Source organism: Balaenoptera acutorostrata, chromosome X (genome assembly GCF_949987535.1).
Source record: "Balaenoptera acutorostrata chromosome X, mBalAcu1.1, whole genome shotgun sequence".
NCBI lineage: Eukaryota > Metazoa > Chordata > Mammalia > Artiodactyla > Balaenopteridae > Balaenoptera > Balaenoptera acutorostrata.
This window is the reverse complement of record NC_080085.1, coordinates 117,806,260-117,833,516: the sequence shown is the minus strand read 5'-3', so window position 1 is coordinate 117,833,516 and position 27,257 is coordinate 117,806,260. Positions and strand designations below refer to the sequence as shown.

Sequence of the window (27,257 nt, the reverse complement as noted above, 5' to 3'; positions counted from 1 at the left end):
AAGGGGCTGAGAGAGGTAGTTGGAGCCATCAGTGGACTGGAGAGCGAAGAAGTAATAAATTCAGTGCGATGAGGAGGGGGACCAGGAAGGGAAGGCGCGAGGTCACAGAGGCAGGTCTGGGTGCTGCCGAGGTCCAGGGCTTGCCCGCGCAGAGGCTCCGTCCCTTGCCACTGCCTGTCACCCAGCTCCCTTGGGAAGCAGAGGGGTGCCATCCCAACTCCCTACCCCACCCCCACTTCCTCGGTACCCCAGGAGATGACCAGACACACACACACACACACACACACACTCACACTCACACTCACACTCTCCCCATTCATAGAAATGCTCACGGTTTCCTATAGACAGGTTTGGACTCCTAACAAACACACACAGCAAATGTTAGCCCCAAAGGGGTTCTGTCCTTTGATTACCCTGGGCATGAGGCTCCTCAAAGACGAGGCCCTCTCCTCCCGCCTCTGCCTTTAGCTGAAGTATCCTGGGGACCCTTCCACCTGAGGAGTCTGCAGCAGACACCCGTGTCGCTGGGCACCCAACGCCGTCCCGAAACGACCACATGGCATGGACGGCTTGGATGCCCGAAGAACCTGAGCCTCGGGGGTGTGGCCGTGATCTACAAGCTACCTCCACCTCTGCCCACACCGTCCCCATGCCCCCCACCCCTGAGATACAGGGGCCCCGGTGAGCAGCCTCCCAAATAAGCGGCAGCCTCAAGGGGGGGCGCCTTCTTCTGAAGGCCCGACGGTGGAGGAGCGGCAGTTGAGGGCACAGCAGCGTTCGCCACAGCTCGGGGCTCCAGGGGGCACAGGGAAAGGGCAGCCGACAAAACAGGGACGGGATGACCTCTCGATGACAAACCAGCTGCAGTTCCCTTCCCACCCCCAACCCCCTGGCCAAAGGAAATCAGTGTGCTCTTTTTAAGGGATATGAACATCTGGGAAATGTTATTTTGGGTCAGAATGGGGTTTTTTGTTACTGTTTTTAACTGGATCCAAGTGCTGTTACAGGTTTGTTTTATCTTGTTTGTAATTCGTGTAGTTGCACTCAACCGCACTGAACTGAGCATCTCCTCGAGGAAGGAAAAGGTATTCAGGTTTCTGGATCAGCAGTATCATCACCTTAGAACAATTGCACCGGACAGAATCAGAAGTCAGGAGGCAAGTTATTTATATGCTGCTTTATTTCTGTAAGGATACACTGAACTGTCAGATGATCATAGCTAATGACAAAATGTAGAAATGAGGCATCGGCTTCTCTAACCACTCCTACAAGAATGTTAATATGCACTGTCATTACATGTGTACTCTTGATATCGTCTCATTATACTATGTAATATAACAATGTAGCTAGAATACAGTAAGTAGGTGATCCTGCATCTCAGGTAAGCGCTACGTGGAAATCCGGTTCTGCCTGCGGGGACAGTGGCCTCCGCATGCCCCCAGAGAGCCAGCTAAGCTCTTGAGGAACAGTCCTCAGAATCCCAAGAGAAGGGACTTGGCGGGCCTGTTTATTAACACACGGACACAGAGCAGACAAGTACTGTGTTACCAGGGATTCCACTTGTCACTGTTGGGAAATGTCATATCCGTGTCAATGACAGTCCTGGCGCCTGCTCACCTATCCCTCTCGAGTTTTATGGTTACTTCTGTAGGATGACTTTCAAAACTGCAGGAACGTCTGAGGGGGCTAAAATATTTCCATGCAAGTCTCCAAACCCAATAAGCTATGTTGCTATTAATTAAAACGAAAATATTATTAATTAAAAAAAGATAAAGGACAGCTGGGTTAGTTTTGTTAAGCTTCCAGAAGTATTCACTGTGATGACGTTCTTCTGAAACAGGCTTGTTTTCTCAGATCTGCCTACACTTTCCAAGTCACCTGCACGTTCCATGTTTGGAAGTAGGAACGCTCAGAAAACACGCCACACGGGGAAATCAAACGTTAGTTAGTACAGGGGAAAAGGTCAGTTGAGAATTACAGCTAAATTCAAATGTTGTTAATTTTCTGGAAATCCGTGTTAGTCATTTGAAAGCACAAAAGAACAGAAGGAAGGTCTTGATGAGGAAGTTAAACCATGCATTTCGGTAAGTTCTTTCTGCTCACAGAACAGGGTGAGCAGCCGAGTTGGAGCAGCCGCTGCAACTCTGACGTGTCGCGTGACCGACACGGTGGGTCCCAGCTGAGCCACAAGAGGCATCTCAGTGGGGGGCTTTATCTCTTAGGCTTCTTGCTTACATCACTAAGCAGCTACATGGTCAGCACTTTTCTGCTCTATGATAAACATGCAGAAGAGTCAATCTAGCTAAGTGTTCGTTTGCTAATTGCAGCTATGGAGAAATTAACTTTGCTGCAGGGTTGCTTTTTGCTAAATCCTAACATGATCACTGTGTGCCCTTACTTGAGTAGTAACTGTAAAATGGGAGGAAAGACAGAAGGAGCAACCCTGAAGAGGTGAAAGGCCGCTCTCGCCCTATGGGTGGTGCTGGGCAGAGGGCGAGGACACGAGGAACAAGACTCAAATTCCATTTTACAGGACAGGAGCCCCTGTCACTTTACAGCTTTTTGGCACAGTCGGGGCAATACACTTGCTCCTGATGGAAAACAAAGCGCTTGTTGGCCAGATTCATGGAGCATTTTTTGCAGTGGAAGCAGTAGTCGTGCCAGGATTGTCCTTCATAGGCCACCACACTGGAGCCTTTACCAAACCCTGTGGAGGAAACAAAAGCAAACAAAAGCGACAGCTGAGTGGACACAGGTGGCAGCCAGGCCGCCGCCTTGCCCATTCACGGAGCCGACAAGCACGCGGGCAGCGTCCGCCCGGCGCCCGGCCCCCCGCTCCACCGCGCACCGTCCCCCGCGCCGCCGGGACCTGAGAAGATGCCAGAGCTCAGTCGAGGGCCCCCTGCTCTCCAGAACCCACATCCCCTGCCACCGCCATCGCCCTGTGACTGACGCGCACCGACCTCCCAGCACAACCAGTTTCTTTGATTTAGGTCAGGGCCATGGCATCAAAGTGGCCACCAGGAGGCAAACTTGGGCTGTTTGTGGGGTGTGCACTTACCGGGCCTCGAGGAGCTGCTAAGCTTCGATTTTTTCTATAAAGAACCACCACCCACGAGGGACAAGTCCTCTCTCCACCCGGATGCCTGCCCCGGAGGTTGGCGCTGGGAAACAGGGTGAGAGGCAAGCGTTTCCCGTGGCACACTGGGGGCTTCCTAGCTTTAGAGACTGGGTGGCTCACTCTTGACACAGTCCTTTTCCCTGAGGATGGCAAAAGTCTTCTCAAATGTACATTTCAAGGCTCCCCGGGAGATGGGAAAATTGGAGGTGGGGGAGAGGGCCCAGGGCACGTGGACCGCGGCCGCGAGATGAGGAATGAAGTGATTAGCTCGGCTCCTGATCGCAAAAGAACTGCCCACTGGCACCTCAGCTAGCCTTCCGCTATGGGGTGTTCTCATCCCAGCTTCTCGCTCTCCGGCCTCCCCCCACTCCCCTCCCCTCCCCTCCCCTCCCCCACCTCAGCCCATCCCGCTCCTCTCCCCCCACCCCTCCCCCCAGCATCCCCGCGCAGTGCCTGCCCGTGGCCGTGGGTCTCAGGCTCGTGATCTCCGGCAGCAGCGTTAGTTAGTCGGCAGTCGTCAGAAGTGTTCTGTGTTGCAAAGGCTAACCTGGCCTGGGGGAGAATCCAAACTATTTGGGGGCCTTCGGGACCACAGTGGCAGGGGGAGAGGGCATTCTTTGGGGCCTTTGTGGATGAAACCGACGACGTAGGAAAATGAGAGATGGTTACCATGCGCAAAACCTAGCCTGGCAGACTTAGCAAGGACTCTTTAGCCTACCAGTGATGGGGTTCTTGCATCCAGCACACTTCTTGGCCACAAAGTTCTTGTAGCAATCCACGCAGTAATACTGGTCCTCCACAGCGGTGAAACGCTGCCCAGCCAGCTTCTTAGAGCAGGTAACACACACAAAGCACTCGGCATGCCAGGGCTGATCCTGGTAAGTGATTCCTCCAGATGTGATGGCCTAGACCAGGGAGTGTAGCACCGGATTCAGATTCAACAACCATTTTGTTGAATGCCTACTACGTGCCAGGCACTGTGCTGGGCGCTCTGGTCTACAATATCTCATTGAATCGCCACAACGGCCATGGGAGGCAGGCGCTATTATTATCCCCCAGTTACAGATGAAGACACTGAGGTTCAGAGAAGGCAGGCCCCTGTGCGAGGTTACTACACAGCAACTGGGTGGAGGAGGCCGGCCTCCAGAGCCAGTGTGCCCACGGACAGCCTGCCCTGGCCTGGGCACGGCTTTCTACTACCACAGTCTCCTCATCTGTAAAACGAGAATAGTAATTCCTACGTCGCAGGGCTGTCGTGAGGATGGAATGGGATAGTGTGTGTGCAAGTGCTCTGCAAACTGTCAAACGCCTCTAGAAGCAATGGTCAGCGCAGAACTCCCTTGACACGTACCTTGTTGCACTTCACGCAATGCTTGGCAAACTTGGTCTCGTGGCAAGTCACGCAGTAGAAGTCCTCCCCTTTAGGGAAGAAGCTTCCCGTCCCGATGACTTGCTTGCAGTTGCTGCAGGTGAAGCACTCTTTGTGCCAGACGGTGCCCTTGTACTCCACGTTCTGATCTCCTGCGGGGGGAAGAGACGGGGTAGCCCCACTGACAGTGCTCTGCAGGGGGCTGCATCCGCTGGCGCCGTCCTGGGCCCTCCAGAGGGGAGGAAATGCAGGCCCTGCAGTTCTTGGCCTCACGCTTCCATTCACCTACCCGCAGGGGCTTCTCTACCGTGTCCTCCTGTGGTCATGCCAACCCAGACTCTGTCAGGGAGGGGACCCCGGCTGTAGTGATTTAGGGTCAGATGCCTGAACCCCCGCCCCCCCCCACCCCCATGGCCTTCGTGGACTCCGAGATTCAACGGGGGACTACGTGACCCGGAATTACACCCTAAGGAAGAAGCATGCTTCGATCACTTACTATCCCAAGTGAGAAAGCGCTACATACTTTTCACTTCCTTCTCTTGCCACAGACAGTTCTCTCCAGTGTTCTTTAGTTGCCGAGTGTGTGCGTGTGTGCGAGCATATATGTGTACACATATATACGTGTATATATATGCGTGCATATATACGCTGAACTCCGGCCGCGGCTCCCAGCAGCACCAGCCCCATCACCGCAAGCAACCCCACGCCACGTCTGCCCTCAGGGCCTCCTCCCTGGCTGCCCTGGGGCTGAGTGCGGCCGGTACCTGCCACGATCGGCTTGAAGCAGCCCTTGCACTTGGGGGAGTCCTCCCGAGTGGTGCACTTGTTGCACAGGATCTTGTTGTCCTTGGCCACGAAGGTCTCATTGGCCAAGGAGCGGAGGCACTTGGCGCAGCGGAAGCAGGTGTCGTGCCAGTAGCGGTTCTTGTAGTGCACCTCCTGGGAACCAAGCAGGGGGCCGGACGCCGTGAGCGGGGCCTCCCGTCAAGATGACACGGTCCCTCACACCAGAGCCCGAGCGGAAGGGCCGGCACCCCGTCCAGGTCCACCCTCAGCCCCGCCCGCCCCCGCGGCCGCTACCTTGGCGTCGGCGCCGATGGGCTTGCGGCACTCCACGCACGTGTTGGCGCAGAACTTGTCGAAGCACTTGAGGCAGCAGTGGTGGCCGTCCTTCTGCACGTACTTCTTTCCCTGCAGGGCGTCCCTGCAGTAGTGGCAGTTGAATTTCTCAGCCATGGTGCCCACCTTGTAGCTGGAGGGACCTGCGGGGGACGAGCAGGTGGGACAAATGACCAACGGGAAGGCCGGAGCGTGGCCCGAGGGGCTCTGGGGAGGCCACCACGGGACCCAGGTGACAGGCGCTTCACTGTGACTCCTGCGATGAAAGCGCCCCGCGGTTAGGCCCCAGGGCCCCGGGAGAGAGAGTCCCGCTGGGCCATCCCACCACAGCGCTGCCTCACAGAGGACACTGGGGGAGGGGGACAGGGGTTCTGGTGGGCACGGGGCCCCAAATGGTGGGGTGAGTGAGGGCAGGGCTGGGACGGGGCAGGCAGGAGAGGGGAGGCCGAGCCTACACCAAAGGACAAGGACACAGCTCTCTGGGCCGAGTCTGCAGGCGGGCAGCCCAGCTGGCAGGGAGGGAGGTGCCCAGGCCCTCACTAGAGACCGAACCAGGAACCCCCGCCTACAACTTCCTCAGCGGGTAGAGCATCCTCCGGACGCCCGGCTGTCCTCCTCCCTGCAAAATGCAGTTCATCTGAACAGAAACTTACTGCTGACTCTGGACCACGCTAGGCACGTAAGCAATGCTTATTAATTTATTTTAAATGTCTGCTTTTATTTTAAATCTGCCAGAGCACTTTTTAATCCCTGAAAAGATCCTAAAGAATTATTTCCAAGATAGTTTACTGACTTTTGAGGCCCAAGCAATCAGGCAAGAGAGGACTTATTTAAAAGGCACTCTTGACGCATACCGGCCAGTTTTGCAAATGTGAACTATCTGTCACAGTGACATTCGGTTTTGTGATGCGCCAAAATCAAATCCCCCTTTGTTTAAGCAACTAAGGGTCAATACAGTCAATGAACTACACGATTTAGGACATTTGCAATTTTAAAGTATAATCTGGGGGAAAATGGTTATTCCAAGAACCCCCTCCATCGCCTTCATATGAACTACTCCGTCCCACCCGGCCCCCGCCCCCGCCCCCGGAATCACAGGCACTAAAGAGCACTCTGTTAATCCTGCCACCAAAGAGGTACCAAATGTGAGTTTCTATTAGCTCCCAACTTCTGTAAGCAGACGCTAATTTCTTCCTCTCTCCCTGAGAAAGAAACTTACACGGGTAAATAGACAGCAATTATTTAATTTGCCCAGGAAACAGGAAAACAGAGACTATTTCTCCAACTACCCACAAACGTGGTTATTGTGCAAGCGAACACCCCAGGAGTAATTTAGAGAGAAAGAACGAGGGAAAAGAAACGAGCAGTTGCCCGGTACTCACCACAGCTCTTCCACTAACTGGCCAGCCCCAGACTCCCACTTTGGGTCCCATTCCCAGTTTTTTTAATACAAACACATGTCCAAGTTGTTTGGATCCTGTTGCCGTAGGCAACCAAACAGCAGAGTGAGCTAAGGAAACCACACCCTGTGTCTGAGCACCGCCGGGGCTGGGCTGAGGCGGCGGACTCGCACTCAGACCGGCCGCCGACAAGGGCAGGTGGGCAGCACCCCCAGGCCCGCCGGCTCCTGCTCCCGCACACAGACCCCTGAGCACTGAAGCCAAGGAGTGACAGTCTTGTGCGAAGACAGGTGCTTGGGACAGTCGTGTTCCAGCTCAGAGATTTACTGAGACTACAGAACAGTTCTTACTGGCACTTTTCCCCCAAAAGAAAACCGGGGTGTTCCCTTACATAACTGGGTTAGAAAGGAAAAGTAGAGCCATGATGAAACCAGGGTCTATCTCCTTGAACTACGCGCTGTTTACTTAAGGCAGCTTTTAAACTGTCTTTAGCCCCCATGTACACTGGAAAGAGCGCCTGTCACAGGGATAGAATGTTGAAAATCACTCTCCTTAATTCATTCTTGTTGGCCTTTCACATGTCACATAAAATCCTTGTCTTATTAGCTCTTCCATATTGAAATTGTGCACTCAGCGAAGATTTACTTTCTTGTTTAGAGCTGTGTAGAGAAACCAAATAAATCTCCGGTAACAGTAAGTGCCAGGAAATTAAATTATCAGTGGGTCCTAAATGCCATTTGGCAGGAAGTCAGAATTTGTAAGATTAGACAGCGCTGGCTTCCTGCGTGGCTAGAGACTATCTTCTTGGACCACATTTGAAAATCCCTCCTCTCTTACCGAAGTCTCTATTTAGAGTAAGTCTGAACCCAACTCATTTTAATATCACTCTCTTTTGATGTCATTCAAAGAAGAAATGGATTCTAAATATTTCTATACTAGAGTACCATACAGAGACCCACCTAAGGGATGGTTCTGTCTCATGGTATTTCTGAATCCTAGCTTTATGGTAAAAATACAGGTATTTATGTCACACAAGAAAACAAACTACCAGAAGACACAGTGAATTCCATTTAGAGCTTTTGGAGAGAAGGAAAACCACTATGGTTTCATACTACCAGAGAGATCTTACCTGCCAAGCCTTTCCCACCTTAAAACCACATACTTTCAAACTATTATTTTACCAACGCCAAGTTCTTCATTGGTTATTTTCATCGTTCTAGAACACGACTCGCCCAAGAGTTTCTAGGCATCCACACGATGAACTAATCCATGGCTCAGCAATGAACATGGCAGAACCAGAGAGTGTTGAAAATGGAGTCACTGAATCTGTTCACCACTTTATCACACCTACAGTGCAGGGTCGTAAAACCAAGCAGAAGGGAAATTCAGTGAATACCACTAAGGAAAGTCCCACCACTTGGTGTTTTTGAGTCCTAGCTGTAGGCATTATTATTTTTTCTTTCTTCAGTATGAAAAGCCCAGGGTCATCTCATATTCCCCGCCAATGCATACTTAAACCCAGAGAGCGTGTATCCAGATGAGTGACAGATTTCAAAGGGCACACCCTTTAGAACAGCTTTCCACAGCTGCCTCGAGCCTCTTTCATGTGTGTGCGAACACTTATTTGTCAAGATAAAATAGGCACTTCTAGGAATGCAGGCTTTATTGCCTAATAAGTAAACAGGCTGGAAATACTTAAAGCATGTTAACAATGTCGATGTCAAATTCATGAACTTTAGTACTTTTTTTTGCAATAAATCCAGTAAGTGGAACTTTGGGCAACGGGAATGAGCTTACCTTGTGGTTTTCTAACCTTATGATTATTTGGTCCAAAACTATTTCAAACCTTCACACAGTGTACTTAGGAAGAAGTTGGAGTAATACATTCCTGCTGATGAGATAGTTACCACATCAGACCTCTGCATAAAATATGGACAATGTGCAGAAGAGCAAAATATTTCGTTACTACTTATCCTCTAAGAGGTTAACAACTCTAAGAAAACGGCTTATAAATGACGACGCTGACAGAGGTTCCTAAAAGACAGCAAATACCCTGATTTGTGGGCTGCACCAAATGAGTTACAGTTAAGCACTGACTTCATGAGAAGAGAAAAGCTCTACGCTTTCCTTTCTTTCCCCTTGTTAGAAATAAAAGAATAGAGAAAAAAATGAAGGTGGCATTTTCACGTCCTCTTTGGGGCTCTCTTTAATCTTAGTGAATGACATAGACTTAGGTGTATCTCTTAGGGAATAATTTTTTACCCCCTTAGCAATTTGTAAGTACATGAAATACAAAACCTTTTAACCTTCAAAAACTTCCAGATCTGTTTGCCTTGACCTATTGCTGTTATCTGGGAAAGGGCATCATCAATCGTGAGATGAAACACTGGATACACACCAGTAGGACACTACTTCCCTTCCTGCCTTTGTCCAGGACATGTTTGCCCCAGGGAAGCTCTCTGACTAATCATTTTATAACAAAGATTTCTGTTTTAGAAAATCAGGGGGCAGCGCCTGTGACCCTAAGGTGCTGATGTCTAACTGACAGTCCTTTATAAGACTTAGCTGGTTGGAATGCAGTTGGAAATGTGTCAGATTTTAGGTATTTATTCCAAGATGGTAGCCTGATTTTCTTGCTATGCCTGCTTCAAAAGACACATCATTCTTCACTTAATAAACAAGCTTCCTCTTTCAGAAAATTCCTGAAGTACATCCAACATTCTAAGAGGGGCCTATATAAACCTCAGTATCTCAGTAAAAAGTTTTGGCTTCCGATTTAATCATGTACACATACAAGAAATATAACATTGCAACATCTGTTTTTTTTTTTTTTTACTATAAACCTCATTAGAGACGATCCAATTTGTATTTAATAATCTTGTTTCTGCTTTATATGTATTCTCTCATGGATTTCTTGCTAATCTTCATTTTTCCCCTCCTGCCCAAGTGGCTCAAAATAAGAATATTTAGGGAAAAAGTGAGTATTATGACTAGGTAGCATTTTTCTAACTATGTGCTTTCCCCGAGTGGTATAATGTACAGTATAAACAATGAACAGCGACTCAAATGGGAAAATATGCAGGTTATTTCTGGTCTGTTAATGGCTAAGTGCAACATACCAGGACGTTAGTCACTCCACGTATGAGAACATTCAACACACGGAACGAAGCCTTCGCTGATGAAAGGGAGGCTTGCGCAGCAGTCGCGCCTGCGCACCTGGAGGCGCCGCCCCACGCAGAGGATAAACACCTGCACAGCTGCGACAGGGAGGGGCTCACGAGTCACTGAAAAGTGGGCTTTCAGAGAATTGCACAGAAAATCGGAAAGTGGTTTTTCCCTTACAAACAGACCAGGTAACAGTTCCATGTTATTAGCAACTTCGCCGGTACGCTGCGTTTAGGAAAATCCCCGCCAACTCTCCTTTGGCTTGCTGGTCACAGGTAACCCGGTTTAGATGACACCCGGGATCAGGAGGGCTGCATAGAGATGATCAAACGAAACATTACGTGCCCCTGCACTTACCCCGGGCAGATCCTATGCCAGAGCCACTCTGTCCTGACACAGGGCTTTTCTGAACGTCGCACACAATACGTGCAGCACGTTCTGCCTCTCGCACCGCAGAGAAAGGGCTTCTGACCTGGTAGCCAACACAACATGTGTTTTCAGCTTTTCTAGTTGTGGCAAAGTAGCAGGCGGTCGTTTGGTGGTCATTGAAAGTACAAGACGTTCAGTTTCACCCTCGACCAAGGCTTCTGACTACCACTTTCCAGTTATTTCAGGAAGTCAGTCCACCGGGTCTGCTCCCCTCGCCCACCCGTTCCCGTCACACCCCTGCCTGGAGAGGATGCTGGGTGACTTCACTGCCCTCCCACCCACCCCGTCCTCAACCTGAAAAGCCAAAGGGTAAAGGAATGAAATCTGCACAACTCTGCAGATGGTAAGTGTTCAATAACAAAAGGATCAATTCTTGTCCTTGAAACGTCCTCTCAAGTATGTGGACGGTCCCTAAAAATGGTTCTCATCCATCCAATTATCCGAGCCTCTATTTTGTCCACACAAAGTCCATTTCAGGGTACTGTGGGGCTTCTTTCTGTGAGCACTTCTTTCTCAACTGCTTTCACGGACCTATGAACCTAATGTAACACAAGATGATAGTTCCTGATTTTAAAAATCATCTAGAAGGTGTCAGTAATCTGTCTAGTCACAGTTATAGCCTCCAGATTTACTATAAGAATAATGTCACGATTTGGTGCACTTTAAAAACCAAGGTTGGGTGTGTTATAAATATGTCACCTTTGAGATACATTTCCCTATTCTGTCATTTAATTAGTAAATAAAACGGGGAGTTAACGTGAGTTCAAGGTCCATTGGAACAAGTGCTACAGCTGACTGTTGTCTACACCCAGAGAATATGTATGTTAGCCGATTACCACAATCTCAGGCGTGTGGTACCATGTTTGTTAAATGGCTCCTGGGGGGTGGGGAGAAAGACAGACAGCTCTTGAACACTTGGGAACAGAGAAGACATTGCACACTGATTCATTAAAGCAGTGCATTCCATCACAGCATATTTGTTTTAAAACAACGAAAGAGAAATTTCTCAAAGTATTTCCATTGTTTAAGTATTGACAGGCAAAAAATATATATATATTGACAAGCAGTTACAAGCTTTCAAAATTAATTTTTCCAAAAGACTGCCGCTGATAATTATAATACTTTGCCCCTTAATCTGAAAGCTGGGAGATGGGACGAAGTGCCTGGTTGCTACGAAAGGGGACTGTTACTTAGGCAGAGGGCAGCAGAGCCACGGCGACATTCCTGGCTTCGCAGGAGAGAGCGGCAGCAGGCTGACTCCGGAGAACCGGGCTTTCTGGGGAAACTGGCTGTCCTTCGGTCCCCATCCCGGGGGAGTCTTGGCCATGGCCCAGGGGCTTCCTCAATGTCAGGAAGACTCTCACGGTAATGACGGTCTAGAAGTTCCGAACCTTTGCCCCTTTTTCTGATCAGAACAATTAATAACCTACGTGTCATATCAAAAGTATCATAGCAATTTCTTCAGGAAGAAAAAACATGGAAAAGATGTTCTTCTCCTTTTCTGAGAAAAGGAGAAGATGTGGTTAAGTCAGTATGGACTTTCTTAGTTATAAATCTTCCTCCTTCCAGCTCCATATTCGATTGACCTTTTCTAAACACTTTAAATTCGATTTATAGCACTGTCAAGATGAAGATTTGTATCTTATAAATAATAAAAAACTTCCTAAAACAACAAAGAAAACCTCCTTCCTCATACAGTCTCTTTCAGCTTCATAAGATGTCCTGGAAAATGTACAATACAGTAGTATGTTTATACATTAAAAAAAAATAAGGCACCCAAACTGCTGATTTTACTTGAATAAGAATAATCTTTTGTCTTGGAAACAGCATTCGAAGAAGGCAAGGACAGAACAGAGACGAGCTATGATTTACTATTTAGACAAGGCTAAAATCATTTTGTCGAAAAGTATCTTTTAGACAAATCATAAGATTCAGTGCCCAAATAAAATTGTGCTTCCTAGAAGATAAAGAATATGAAGCTTTTACCTGAGTGTCTATGGGAAGCCATGGCTTAGAGACCAAGTTCAGGAGCAGCACCTAGACCAGTCTTCCCTCAAGCCCAGCTGATAAGGCTGTGGCTCAGTTGTGAACATACATTTAAGGGGAAGCGGCTAACACAAAAATAACCAAGAGCAGATGGCCCACCCCTCCCCAGAGATCACAACCTTAATCCCACTAGAAAATTCTTAACCATTTTAGGTGATCCAAGGGAGAAGAATAGGACCCAGTAAAAATACCAAACACTACATATAAATACCTGTGGGGCTACTCAGCATCCAAATTAGCTCCAGAGCCAGAGAGGCCACATAGAAAGTGATCCCTGTACCGGAAAAAAATTTGGACTCGGCTCTGGCATACCTTAACGCTGAGCCACCCTCATTAATCCACTTTATATGCCTAAAGAGCTTGCATTTGGTCCTTTGAAGAATTCATTTTTGTGCTGTTAATGATAAAAGTAACTATAAGAGACAGACTTGTGCTACCAGTGTAATTAAAAGCAATTAGACACTATGAATATACAGATCAAGGGCATTATCTCTGTCCTACTTGGTCTGCACCAGAGATCAGGAGAATACTGAAGACAGCAATCCTAGCCTCGTATCTCCTTAGTGTCAGAGCAGGGCAGGAGGGAGAGACATACACGCCCGCTATGTACACCAAGGAAGAGACATTGTCCCACAAACGAAATCTTTCGCTCTTCACTGTCAGGAACAATGAATGTTAAAAATATGGACGAAAACATGGCGCCCTAACATGCTGTAACGGCTCAACAGGTCATCCAGTGGCCGGAGGCTGGTCATCGGGATGGAGCTCCAGGCGAGCCGAGGTTCTGAGGAGGGCCTGTGAGTCCCCCCCACCAACCCCCGTCCGGGTCCTCCTCTAGCCTCATCCCTGCCCCCCTCGCCCTCACGCCTTGCTGGCCCCTGCGCCCTCCAGACACGCCCCACCTCAGGGTCCTGGCGGCCATCCCCTCAGCACGGAGCCTCTCACGGCTGCTTCTCTGCTTCCTTCAAGGCTTTGCTCCAAGTCGCTTTTGCAGTGCCGTCTTCTTCGGCCACCCTGTTTAACATCGCAAACATGCTCCCCGCCCCCGCTCTCCCTACCTCTTCCCCAATTTGTTCCCCGCGAAAACTCTATGTTGAAAAAATGAATTAAAAGACGTGGAAAGTGTTCATCAAGTCACATATGAAACGGAAATGTGGTCCCACCTGGAACCCAAAAGTGGCTTCAGCCGTTGAACTTCAAGGAAAGGGGACGACCCGCGCTCCGGGTCAGGCCACGTCTCACCTAGCGCTTGTCACTGGTGTCACCCTCTTCATGCATCTTCCCCCCAGGCTGAGGGCCGGGGTCATGCTTTACTTGGCTTCCTGCTCCCAGAACCAGCAGGTAAGCGATACACGCTTCACGATGAATGAATCAATGAGCTTCACGGCTCTTACGCTCTTCAAACGTTTAATGAAAAGTTATTCTAAATATATTTTGGACCCTTAAATGTAAAACTGACTAAAAACACAGCAATGTTGTTATATACGGGTTATATGAAACATACTCAAGAGAAACAGCTGAACTGTCTTGGATTATTAAAGTATGGTATGCATTCAACTTAAAAAAAAAAGTTATTCTAAAAGATAGCTAAAACTGTCGGTAACTCCTAGTTAGCTGGAAAATGATATAACAGTAAAACCCCGGACGTTACAGGCAGATTTATTACATGTCAAAAAAATAAAAATAAAAAAACAGGAGAGAAAGCCTGGGAAAAGAAGGGAAGGGGCACTGCGCTCCCAGCGTGCCTCCGCGGCCTCTTGCTTATCTCGGCTGATTGCGTTCTGGCAGGGAGACCGGCCAGTCTGAACGACGCCACGCCCCTCAAACAAACTCAAACTTTTCACCCAGAGGAAACGCTCTTAATTTATTAGAAGATTAACCTTTACTAAATTTTCGGTTTTAGTGAGGTGTATTTTTAGGTAGAGCTGAGGTGTTTTTAAACGCCCCTCTCGCCGTGCCATGAACGATAAGCTCGGCGCGCCCAAGGCTCTCCTCCACGAAGTGAAAGGTGACAACGGACTACGGACAGACCGAGAGCCATATAAAATGAGCAAATAAACTGAAATCTCTTTTGCCCGAAATTAGCCACTCCGACCAGCCGGGGTGAGCCGGGAGCCCGGACGACGACGACAGCATTCACTCTGCAGTCTGCACCAACCAGGTGAAGTCGGCCTCCCGAAGAACTTCATGCGGTACGACCAGCACCTGCTCTGACATCTGTCCCCACTGCCCATGTCCTCAAGTCACAAAGCTGTAACTTTCACAAAACCAAAACAGAGAAGGCCCTCTGTCAGCTGAAAATCAATTTCTCAGCAAGAAGAGTGGGGGGCTCAGTGGTTCAGAAACTTTGACGGTCCCTCAGCAGACACCCGAATGGGCACCAGTTTCATCAGCGTCTGAGCCACCTTCATTTCACATCACACGTTATGTGTGTACCAGCATCCCTAATAATCACTGTACTGTTTACAAAGCACCTTCATATGCTGTTGGTGGGGCTGGCTGGTGTTTCAGGAACAAATCTCTTCAGCGTCTGAAGGCCGCATTTCGGGCCTTCCGGCCTCCCCTGCTCCAGCGAACATCAGGATGACTTCTCAATGAGCGCCGGGCATCACAGCTCCTCGGCCCCCTCTCGCCTGAGAACCCCCGAGACTCCACTTGCCTCAGGTTATCTACACACTCTTGTCCTCCAACCACGCTGCACTTACATTTAACCTGCCTTTGGCTCCACCTGTAGATAGTACCACCCCACCCATTCGTTGATTTTATAAGAACACTTGCTGAACACATGTCCTACTGTGCAGTGCAAGATGTTTTGCTGGTCACAAAGAATAAGAGACAGTCCTTCCTTTGCAGTGTACCAAGATCAACGTACAGATGACTAGCACGCAAGGCACAGCACGGTGAGTATGACAAGACAGATGGAAAGTGGTGTCGGGATTTATCACAGGCAGAGATCACATCGGGTTTGGGGGATCGGACAAGACTAGATGGCTGGGATGGTATGTGCCCTGGTCCCTGAAGAACGGGGGATACTGCAGCACGCAGAGAAGGGCAGGGGCCATTCCAAGAAAGGGTACAGTGTGAGCAAAGGTACGAGCAGAGCATGGCCCGCTCCAGAGGCAGGACGCGATCCCCTGCAGGCAGGAGCGCAGGACGAGAGCACGGTGGCACACACAGCCACATGCAAGGGGAGAGCACAGCCTGGCAAGGAATGGCGTGGGCAACAGCCTGAATGAGGGCACCCAGGGCAGTGGGCACGGAGAGGAGAGCTGGAAGGGACACTGTGGGGCAGGACCAAGAGGACGGCTTAGGTATGTCAGAGGGGGAGGAGCCGTGACCCCTCTGAGGTCGTGATTCTGGGTGATCGGGGAAGCGATGGGGGACGTGGGAGGCGGAGCCGGTGTGGGGAAAAACGGCACTTTATTTTGGGCTTTATAAGGAGGTTCTTCTGAGATGTCAACAACTAAGCCCCTTTAATAGGGTCCAAGTTGTCAAGCCAAGAGAGAAACAGGGATGAGGGTGAGGTTCCAGTGGAATCATGTTTGTGGGGATTCTTGCCCTGCAATCGAACCTCAGAATCTCTACCTCGCAAATACCACTGGGAGGATCAAACTTCCAAAGTTCAAAGGGGTGCAACCTAAGAGTCAAACATGACAAATTCAGTGACCTAGTTGGCCCACATCTTGGGAGTTCCTCACTCACGGCTTGGCTTGTGGTCACCCTTCTCCCCTGACTGTAGTTTTCTTCTCCCGAAGAAATCTGAAAACTTACTCAGGTTCACTTACTGGCTGTGAGTCGCCGCCAGAGGCAAGAGAATGATAACAAGCTGGAATGGAGTCTTTGTGGATGTATCAGTGATTTCATCTTAATTTTTCTCTTCCATTCTTCCTCTTCTCCCCATGCCTACTACTAATGCATTAACACACGGCAAGTTTTTTCTCAATATAACTTTGTCAGACTCCCCAGTCCCTCCACCAACAATTTTCCCGAGTGACTCCAACCGCGAGATTAAGGCACCTAGCAATGCACCGAGACACAATGCGATTCCATGCTGAGCGCTCCAGAGTATTTCTTGTCCTAGGTGCTCTTGCCAGAAAAAGCCCAGGACAGCTTCTGCCATCTCATGTTCCTGTCAACCTTCAGAGTGGGAAAGGGTACTTTTTCTTACTGAGTAGCCAAATTTTGCATAGTCACCGCTTAAGTGTCACAACTCAGTGTGACCACCAGTCAAAGAATAAAACGAGGGGACCCCCTCCCCGAACCACACGAGGGGCAATTATATCAGGTAAGGCCCGAATGAAAGCAAACCTGGAATTCTTCCTCCCCAAAGGGCCTCTGAATCTCGAAGCGAAGGAGAAAGGGTAGCTATGAAAGGGGAAGACCTGTTACAAATGAGATAAGATACATGAAACAGAAGACCCTGGAAATGGCCAAGCACCTTGGAAGTGCTAATTCACTCCAGTGAAGGCCTGTTCATTTCACAATTCACCAGGGCTTAGAAAATCTCCGTGTAAGACTCAGAGATTAAGCATTTAAACACGTGCCGTGGCCTCTGCCATTTGATTTTTGAAAATGTCATTCCATGATTAGTAACAGTTTTAAATGTCTCCTGTCCCCAAAGCCTGCCCCTTCCTATACTGCTCCTAGACTCTTGCCAAGATGTAGGAACTGTACCAACCGCACCCCAGAGATATTTCTGTGGGCTTCTAACCAGAAATCACCATCAGGACAACATGAACAAATGACTTTCAAAGTTAGCCACTATGATGATCTCAGATTTAAAAATATATATTTGAAGTGGCACTTAAAAGAGGAAATAAAGAGAAAGTGATAAAAGAAACGAAACAGAAATCAGAAATAGTTTTAGAAGGAAATACACAATACAAATACAGAATTTCAGATCAGAGGAAAACGAATATTTCATGAAACGGAGAAGCTTGTAGGGATAAATCTTTGTCATATTTTAGGTGTTAAAATTCTCTTCCAGTCTATTTCTACCACCACCACCCACTTGTGATATATCTGTTTTATTTCCACGTTGCCATGTGCCATGACTCAAAACACCCTTTCAATCATGCTAACTCCTGGCATTCACCAAGCCCACCTGTTATGGACATTTCAAGCCTCTGATAGATGCTTGAGAGCTAAACATTCCATGACCCTAGTCTATAATTTAGCCAGCTGATTAATATCCGTAACAGGACAGAACAGCAAATTAAATAAGCTTCCATCTCCTTACTCTTAATTCTGCTACCTGGGACCGACTGCCTTGACCAGAGGTGTGATCATAATAACTCACGAGCCCTGCTTTGGGGTGTGAGATCTCAACTAGTAACATACAACCTGTGCTCATGTACCAAAGGACTGGAATTACTACATCCCCTCATTATGCACTGGTGCTTTCAACTCCGAAACAGGGGAAAGCCCCAGAATTCAGGGTAGAGGTTGGAAACACAAGTGGTTCTCTGGGGTTGGTCATGGGGCACAGAAGTGGGTGTGGGAGCACAGGGGGAGGAAGGGCGTCAAGCCGCGATCTGGGCATCACTCAGGAAGTCTAGATTTTGTCAGGCAACAGGGTTGACTGTTTGATAGCAGGGCCAATCGGGTTTCTGGAGGATTGAAAGCCTCACTTGGTCCCCATCTGCCAAGTTTCCCCGAGGGCCATTATTCGTCTGCCTGACCCAGGAGGGTGCTGGTCCACAGTGACTCATGTCTGAGAGAGCAAACGTGAAGATCTTTCTGCGGGAAGAGCTACCCTGTTGGCGAGGACAGGCACTATTACCGGAAAACTCAGTGGTGAGACGGGGTAAAGGTCAGTGCGCCCTGCCGTGAGGTTACTGCCCCATCCGTCTGTGCATGGGGAGGACATGGCACGGGGGCACGGGCTCCACCTTCATCAAGACCGCATGATGACAGAGTCGGAAGTAACCGCAGAGGCCTCATCTTATGGACGGGAAAACTAAGGCCCAGAGACGGGGGGTGACTTCCTCACTGCGTTAGCAGCAGCTCCAGGTCTGGAACCCGGGTGTCGGGCCCCCCAGGGCGCCACTCCAGGCACGTCACGCTGCTGCCAGCAAGGGCTCTACTCACGTCGCCAGAAAACCTGCACGCGGGTTTATTTATGCTCAATGGGGGTCACGGTCCCTTGACTTCTGGTCATCATCGGCAGAGGCTGGGTGCCTGAGTCACCAACACCGAGACTAAGGGACAGCTCTACAATCTGTGGATGAAAACACCTCGTAGGTTCTCTCACGCTACAGCCAGGGTCTAGTCAAAGTGACCGTACACTTCAGCCGAGCTCAGTGGGAAGCGGCAGCTGATACGGGGCCGAGAGAGCAGGGCCCGGTCGATGGAGGAGCAGAGGGTCTCCCTGGAACAGCTGACACTCCAGAAGCACGAGCGAGTCGTTTCAAAGCTCTGGAAGTCAAGCAGCACGTTCACCGTGCCAGGCGGGCAGCACACGAACAGAACGACAGGGACACGAGGTCCAGCAAACACAGCCCAAGAAGGAGTCTGTGGCTGGAGTGGCAGAAGCCACCACAGGTCACGCACTCGGAGAGATTACATCACGTTCACCTCAAACTCCAACGCTTCTTGTTGGTTTTCCAGCAGTGTGATAATCAAAGAGAACAAGCATGTGACTACGGACCGAGTGTAAACAAGACCAGATTGTCGGAGGTAGGGAAACCCGATGAACAGTGATGGTGATCACTGCATTCAATGGAACTCAGGCGAAATGCTTTAGACTGGACCATGACTATTTTTGAAGGCTTCCACGAAAGAAATTCAAGTCTTAATTTTATATGAGATTGTTTGAGCAACCAACATTGTTCTAAGACAAATAACATAGAATTTGCCCTGGGTTTAATATGGGGTTGTTTTATAAAGTTTCAAGGGAATACAGCATAGTGGCTAAGGGCATGGACTCTGGAGCCAGAATGTCTAGAATCGACTCCTGCCTCCACCACTTAGTGGTTGTGTGCGAGCAAGTATTACTTAACTTCGCTGTGACTCAATTTGCTCATCTTTAAAATGGGGATAACAAGAGTACCTACCTTAACAGGGCTGTCATGAGAAATAGTAAATACTGGCAACATTTAGAACAGTGACTGGCACACAGTAAGCACAATGTGTTATTATTTATTCAATTTCACTCTAAAAATACGGATGTCCCAAGAAGCAGATTCCTGCAAAAGAGGAATTTATCCTCAAGTTTACCAATCCACAAGGGATATGTGGAAAGAGACAAGAGCTCAGGATCTTGGCCCAGAGCCCAGCTGCGAGGATTACGGGCCTGAGAATGACTGGGGCACCCAAGAACAATTCTGAAAGTCCTAGGAACTCAGAGGAATCAGCCCAGAGGGGAGAGCTGTACCTCCCATATGGACAAGGAGGGTTTATGAACACATGACGGAGACCTACAGAGGACAAAACTCTGCCCTTTCGATCCTCTAGTGAAAATAAAAGACCCACTAGGTCTAGGTCTCCTGCTCAGTCTTGGGCTGGGGAGGGATCTTCCCTACATCCCTCCTACAAGTAAGGGCCCAGTGAGCCCAATGGATGATCAGACCTTCGTACACGATGAATAAGCCTTGCTTCGATGAGACTAATTAACGAGGTAGGCCCCCTGCGGCTCACATCTCTGGTCTTCAGTTGGCCTATGAAGATCAACAGTGAGAAGAGGCTGCCTGTATCACTGGGAGCCACAGCTCCGGCCAGAACACAGGTTAGTCTTGGATCGCGTGAGTTCATTCGGAATGAATGCCAAGGACACGCATCTGAAGACGCTATCTTCTTAGGCCACTTACAAGGAGAACTCAGCAGCTCGGCTGAGGTAAGGCCGCTTGGGGAGAGACTTCGCTTGAGTGAGCACAGACAGGCCGAAAGTCTCAGGGCGGCAGAACTGAGATGTGCGTCGTCTACCCCACCCCTGAGCAAAGATACATTGTGCTCAACCCCCCATGCCCAACCCCAAGATGAGCTCAGGTTTAGGCACCTGGAGTTGGGAAGACTGACAGAAGACTGTTATCTGACCAACCTACGGACAGGCCGATGCTATGATGGCAACGGCCCAGCACCTGTGAACACTCCGTGACTAGGGGAAGAGAGGTCACAGAGTCAGGTCCACCGATCTCACCCGAGAGCCCTAAGGCTAACCCCCTCCTATTAGGAATGGCTCCTCAAACCCCGAGACTCAGCTTGACCCAGGAGAACCCAAGGAAGGGTGTGGGGCGGCTCACTGGCGAGGCAGGCTAGGGGCAGGAGTTGCTCTGACATCAGCTGCGGGGAGAGGAAGGGCAGCTGCTCCAAAGATTCTGAGGCTCCTTTGAGAACTCCCATAACCTTCTCTCCTCGTGGCAGGGAGTGGGGAAGGCCTGCAGCCACAATCTCTCCATCTCATATAACTGTAAATCCTTTTTTCCGGCTATTTTGCTTAAAATTCAATCAACCAGGGCTTCATGTGGGTTAACAATATTCCCCTAGAAAATAAAAAGATCCCTGGTGGGTGTTAGTGAAAGTAGCTAAAGGATACGAAGTCTTCCGGCGTCATCAGCGATACTACGTAAAATATTTTACAACGGAAAGATTTCTTTGGTGGAAACTTAAGAAAGTTGTTCCTTGTTTAATATGCTCACAGTGATTCTTAAAGTTTCCATGTTCATGACTTCACCAAGTTGTTTTTTAATTTTATTTACTGTGATACAATTTACACAACATAAAATTCATCCCTTTAAAGTGTACACTTCAGTGGGTTTTAGTACATTCATAAAGTTGTGCAACCATCAGCCTTATCTAATTACAGATCATTTTCATCATCAAAAAACAAACCCGATAGTCATCAGCAGTCACTTCCTATTCCCCCTCCCCCAGCCCCTGGCAACCACTAATCTACTTTCTGTCTCTGGGGATCTGCCTATTCTGGACATTTTCATACAAATGGAATCACACAATGTGTGACCCTTTGTGGCTGGTTTCTTTCACTTAGCATGTTTTCAAGGCTCATGCATGTTGTAAATGTGTAAGTACTTCATTCCTTTTTATTGCTGAATGATATTCCATCGTCTGGATATACCACACCGCATTTATTCATTCACCAGTTGATGGACATGAATTGTTTCTACTTTTTAGCTATTATGAAAAATGCTGCTGTGAACATTCTTTCTTGCACGTGGATTTATTGCATTTTTAAAATATCTATTAATGAAAAGGTAGTGAAAAGTCTTCCTCTCCTGCCGGCCCCAGACACCTATTTCCCCCCTCTCCATCAGGAACCAATGATACCAGTGTCTTATGTTTCCAGAGGTACTGGGCATATGAAAAGTAGGTGGCCATGTACACTTTTTTCTTTTTCCTTTTTTAAAAACGTAACAGTGATATACTATACATACTCTTCTACAGCTTGCCTTTTCTATTCAATATATTTTAGAGAGTTTCCATGTTAGTACGTCAAGAGCCTCCACTTTTGTAACAGGTACATAGTATTCAACTGTGTAGATGGACCACAATTTACAGTTCGTTACTGATAGACATTTAAGTTGTTTCCAGCCTGTTATTACAAACAATGATGTAAGAAATACACAAAGTTTAAAACGATGGAATGAATCAACTAAAAAAAGTACTGTAGTGAGTTTGACCAGATTGCCTTCCCCTAATACCTGACAAGGGTCAGCTGCACTCAAAGAACCAGCGCTGTGATTTATTTACAAGGAAAGAGAGACAGAGAAAGGAAAAGGATGAAGGGATCTCAAGTGGATCAGGCAGCACCCACCAAGGCTTACTGAAGTGGTAGATTATTTTTGTTCAGGCAGAAAAGACGCCATCTGGAAATCCCATGCCAACTATGCTAAGGTTACCCTCAGCTAATAAGCCACCCAGACAGGAAGTGGCTTTTAATTCCAAGTTGAGTGCTCTTTGCACCAAACCACAAGTCTTGGCCAATGAATTACAAGACAATAAACTGAGTCAAACGCTTATCCTGACAACGTACACACGTGCTCACTGTGGCGCACCGTGATGCACTGGTGACAACGGAGACGTTACCCCTTGAGATTAAGGAGGCGCTTAGCGTTCATCAAGTCTTTAGGTGGAAAAGCTATAAAGTACCTATGGTATTTGACTTTCAAGTGTTCACGTTCTCTTCTTTATCTATTGAACAAAATGAAAGGTGGCTTCTCAGCCAGGGTCTGGAGCCAGCTGAGCTGGGCACAGGTGCCCATGCTCAGCACCAAGCCGGTGCAGCTGAGTCACGAGGCTGACCTTCACCTCGCCTGCCTGGAAGGCAACACTGCACACCTTCCTGATGGAAACCTGTCAGGGATTTTCCAGCTCTGTCTGCATCAGAGCTTTAAATGAACCCTGCAAGAAGAGTAGCTTGATGTCTGTCGTCTCAAAAGTCACTCTTTTCTGAAACGGGCACTTGGTTTTTAAAAGGTCGCATAACTAACGGAAGCCAGGTGACTCGTGCTCTGTGTGTCACTGATTTCGCAACTTAGATTGTACCTCCCTGTTTCTCCGACAAACAAGAAACAGAAGTGTCATTTGTACCCCGACTCCAATCTCACAGTGAACATTTAAAAAATTAACTCTTTGGGTTTCGGGAAAAGGGGTTCATGTTTATAAATCAGCATAATATATGTAAATCATTAAAAAGTATGTCTACCAGCAGTTTTTGTTAGGTGTTAAAATAGGGGTCCTCGGTCATGGTGTTGCAGCAGGTCAGTGTGGAGGACCAGGAGTATAATAAAAATTATACCGCTAATTCATTTCAATTCCCTTCCAACTGTCTACTCATTTAATGTCAGAAACACATGCTAAGTACATGCTACATCAATGATCATATTGGACAAGGAAGTGTACAGAGAAGAGACGAATTCAGGAGCTGTGAAACAGGACGTTTAATTCTGAAAGTTTTAGCAAGTGCAAAATCAATTACAAGTTAATTCTGTCAAAGTAATCAGAGACAATGTTATAAAAGCTAAATTCATGTTAAGCTGGCATTTAATGAAAAGAACAGTGAACGTTTGGTTGGCTTCACTGTTTTGTAACTCAAGGAATGAGCAACAGATATGGAATCAAAAATCCCAGGTAGAATCCCTGACTCTGTTGACCTACTCACAAGCCAAGTTATTTTTTCTTCCTCTTCGATCAAATGCGGACATGAATACCTGTCCTGCTCTCCCTATAGGATTTAATTTGGTTTTGGGAACCAAATTAAATCATGTGTGTCCAAGTACTGTATGAACTGAAAAGTAATGTCAAAATAAAATATCTGTAAAAGAAAAAATATATATAAAAATCAGGCTTTGTACCTAAGTAGACAGTGTCTTCTAATTTTTCGAGTGGATTTCATTTTTCACACGACTTACAAAATTTTCACAGTAAACACATACAGTTATACACCATACACCATAAAATCTAGTAGCAGATCACTGTGAAAAGACTGGCGATCTCTCTCACATTAGCCTAAACTTCCAAGGATATAGAATTTAAAAAAGTCATATGGGTATTTTAGTTTTACTCAGCATCTAGCTATTTAATCCTCTTGCTATTTAGTTAACGTTTGATTCTTTGCAAAGGCACAAGTAGCTGGGTACAAATGTATTATAAGCTAGCTCCACATAATCTTGGTTCTTTGCTTTGATCTGAAAATCAAAAGCATACTCCCCTGCCCGTTTGTAGAGAGTAATTTTTGCTGCTTTAAGTAACTGACATGGTTTATCCTTCATTCTTTACAAAGAGAACAACTTGGCAAGCTCTCAGCAAACGAAAAAATTAAGCCAAGGTTAGTCAGAAGACTTTTTTTCCAGAAAAATTAAATAAAACAAGGAGCACTTTTTATTTGTTGTCTAAAGGGCTGGAGATTTAGTAACCACTTGAAGAAGTGAGTTTATCCCTTTGAAACACAGCCAAGACAGGGTTTATTTTCCTACTGTTATGATGGTAACTTAGAACACACAGGACAACAATATCAAATATCAATTCCCTCCAGAGTTGTAACTTTCTAAATGTAGTAATTAGTAATTTGTCAAGATTATCATTCAACATACAAATAGTTTCTACAGAGTAATTTGAACCTTGATGCCACCTTCTATATCAAGTCCTCAAATGCTATCAAATATAAACCAGGTACTGTTTTCATGAAAGAAGAGTACAGGTGTTACACATGGATAAACTGAGACGTTAAGAAGATTAAGTGTCTTGCCTTAAGAGAGGGGAACAAGGTCAAACTAAGAATAGAAGCTCACACTGTCACCTGTCGTAATCATAAATCTAGAAAACTTTCCACCTTCCTGCCAGCAACAGGTATAGAGTCTAATCAATTTCTATGTGTTTTAGACATCTGTCTTGCAGTCAGGAAATGAACCTTCTAAACTGATTTGTGGACCTATCATTTACTTAAGGGTGGTACTGTACATATGAATGACAGAATATAATGTATTCATATACAAAACAAGTTTTCAAACAAAATTAAATCGGAGTAATGTTAATACCTAAATGTTAATCATTCAAAAACTTGAGCTATAACGGAAACTAGATATAGTTTTAAATGTCCCTATTATACTATATACAGTAAATCAGTTTTATTATCATTGCTTATGAAAGAAACCATCACAGAACAAGTCAGTCACATTCTGAGATCTAAGAGCAAGTCGGTGGTAGAGGAACTGAAACCTCTGCAACCTAACAGTCTCTTCCAAGACCAAAGGGCATTATCCTTCCACGGTGCCAAGGACTTTTTACAGGTTTTAAAGAGTAGTGCGTCTGTCTGAAGGCGCTGCTTAAGCTTTTACAACTCCCTATAGGTAATTTTTAAATTCATGTCCTACTGACACGTTTACGATGTATCTAACCGCCCAGTTCTTCACCCACAGCCTGCCACCTAGTCCCCGCCCCAAAGAGTTTCTCTCCTAACTTTCTGTTCTTAAACATTAAATTTTCTTGCAAGGTCCAGAGATTGGAAGCATCGCAGAGATCTGCTTCTACCCAGGCAATAGCAGCTGGAACTGAAGTGGAAACTGCAGGATTAGCCCCTATAGGGGGAAATGCTTTTAAGGGATCTCCCGCCAGCTAACTCAGGAGTGCGAGGGAAGACTTCCAGAAGGAAATACACCCAGCCAAGCCCCGGGGCCAAGGGAGAGTGTTTAGACAAGGTTCTGGGGATTGAGAATAAAGGGAACGACGACGCAGCTTTGCAAGGATGGAGGGAGTGCTTTCCGCATAAAGGGGGCAAAAGCCACACACTAAAATCTCTCATCTCCATCACGGTCTCACGGTTCCAATTGTAACAAGAGTGTTTTTTTAATAATTTGCACTTAACACCTTGACACCAGGGTTTGGGATGGGATCCAGCATAGACCAAATTTAGTCCTTAGTTAACTGCTCCCCTGCTTTCCAAATATAACAGATTTTGTTGGAGTGACCAACACGATGTATTTTGTAACACTTTAAAAGATGATCCTTCCTGCCTCTCTATAAGAACTGGAAGTTATCTGGCTCCTGTCTCAAGGATGAAAACAAAATTTACAAGTATAACCCCCTTCTCTATCAGAGGTCAGCAACGTCTGAGTCACAAAAAAGTTCAGATTTCAAAATAAGCCAGTATTCTTTTCCAACTCCATGCCAGAATTCCAGAAACTCTGTGACTTTTTTCTCTGGCAGTGCTCCAGCATGCGGGGATCTTAGTTCCCTGACCAAGGATCAAACCCGTGCCCCCTGCAGTGAATGCGTGGAGTCTTAACCACTGGACCGCCAGGGAAGTTCCCCAGAAAATCTGTGACTTTTAAAAAAGGCTCCGGAATTTTTTCCCAGTGAAAAGGGGGCATTTATTTGACAGCTTCTTTCACAGGACTCGATGCCAATTTAGGCACATTTGTATAATGTTCGAAAAGCCAGACTCAAAGTGTGTAAAATATATGAACTTATTTGACTGGTGAAATCTACCACATTTACTTTGAAATGCATCCCAAAATCATATGCATTGATGAGTAAAATGTTAATGGTAGACGACTCCAGATGCTGGGGATACAGGTGTTCACTGCAACATCATTTCAACTTTGAAAATCTTCATAATAAAATGTTAGGAGAAAATAAAATATAGATGAGCAAACATTTTAAAAATCAACTGCAGCTACAAACAAGCAGGTACTGGCCTAGGTACAGGCACAGAATGTGGTACCACCCAGAACAAAGGGACCAAAGTGAGAACGGCGGCCTCCAAGTGAAAGAAATCTGCCAGAGCCATTGTAAGGCTTTTCGGGCGTAATCAAAGAAGCCCTGAAAATCTCATAACGAACCGTACTATTGCACCCATGCATTTTCAGACCTGTGTTGAGCGGTTTGAGCTACGGGCCAAGAGAGAGACCTTTCGAAAGGTTCCCTAATCCATTCACACGGCCCCATCTGAGGGATGACACTGGAGCCGGCCTCCGGGGCCTCTTCGCTGCCTCTCCCCTTTTATGGTGGTTTCAAGTTGAAAGCATATACTTGTCTGTTTCCAGATTCCTAAAGGTACTAGAAAAAAAAAATCTAAATATAACAGATGGATAAGTGCTCACTGTAACTGGAAACCAAAATGTAACTTCAGCTTTTGCAGGACGATGCCCTAACA

At 47.2% G+C, this 27,257-nt stretch overlaps 1 protein-coding gene across 6 annotated transcripts in view; it reads right to left on the bottom strand.

Moving 5' to 3' along the window:
• Positions 1 to 1,162: 1,162 nt before the first annotated feature.
• FHL1 (four and a half LIM domains 1) overlaps positions 1,163 to 27,257 on the bottom strand; it is a 60,386-nt gene continuing 34,291 nt past the window's right edge. For 2 of the 6 annotated variants that reach the window (XM_057538065.1, XM_057538066.1), the window contains exons 3-8: positions 5,571 to 5,752; positions 5,255 to 5,429; positions 4,473 to 4,642; positions 3,840 to 4,026; positions 3,062 to 3,261; positions 1,163 to 2,707 (exon numbers count right to left, since the gene is read on the bottom strand). In XM_057538065.1, coding sequence (XP_057394048.1) covers positions 2,624 to 2,707; positions 3,062 to 3,261; positions 3,840 to 4,026; positions 4,473 to 4,642; positions 5,255 to 5,429; positions 5,571 to 5,726 — 972 coding nt within the window. In that variant the 5' untranslated portion in view covers positions 5,727 to 5,752 and the 3' untranslated portion in view covers positions 1,163 to 2,623. Of the gene's footprint in view, positions 2,708 to 3,061; positions 3,262 to 3,839; positions 4,027 to 4,472; positions 4,643 to 5,254; positions 5,430 to 5,570; positions 5,753 to 6,991; positions 7,112 to 12,589; positions 12,725 to 27,257 lie in introns of those variants that run through there. The other 4 variants (XM_057538064.1, XM_057538067.1, XM_007174494.2 and 1 more) reach the window with 4 other exon arrangements.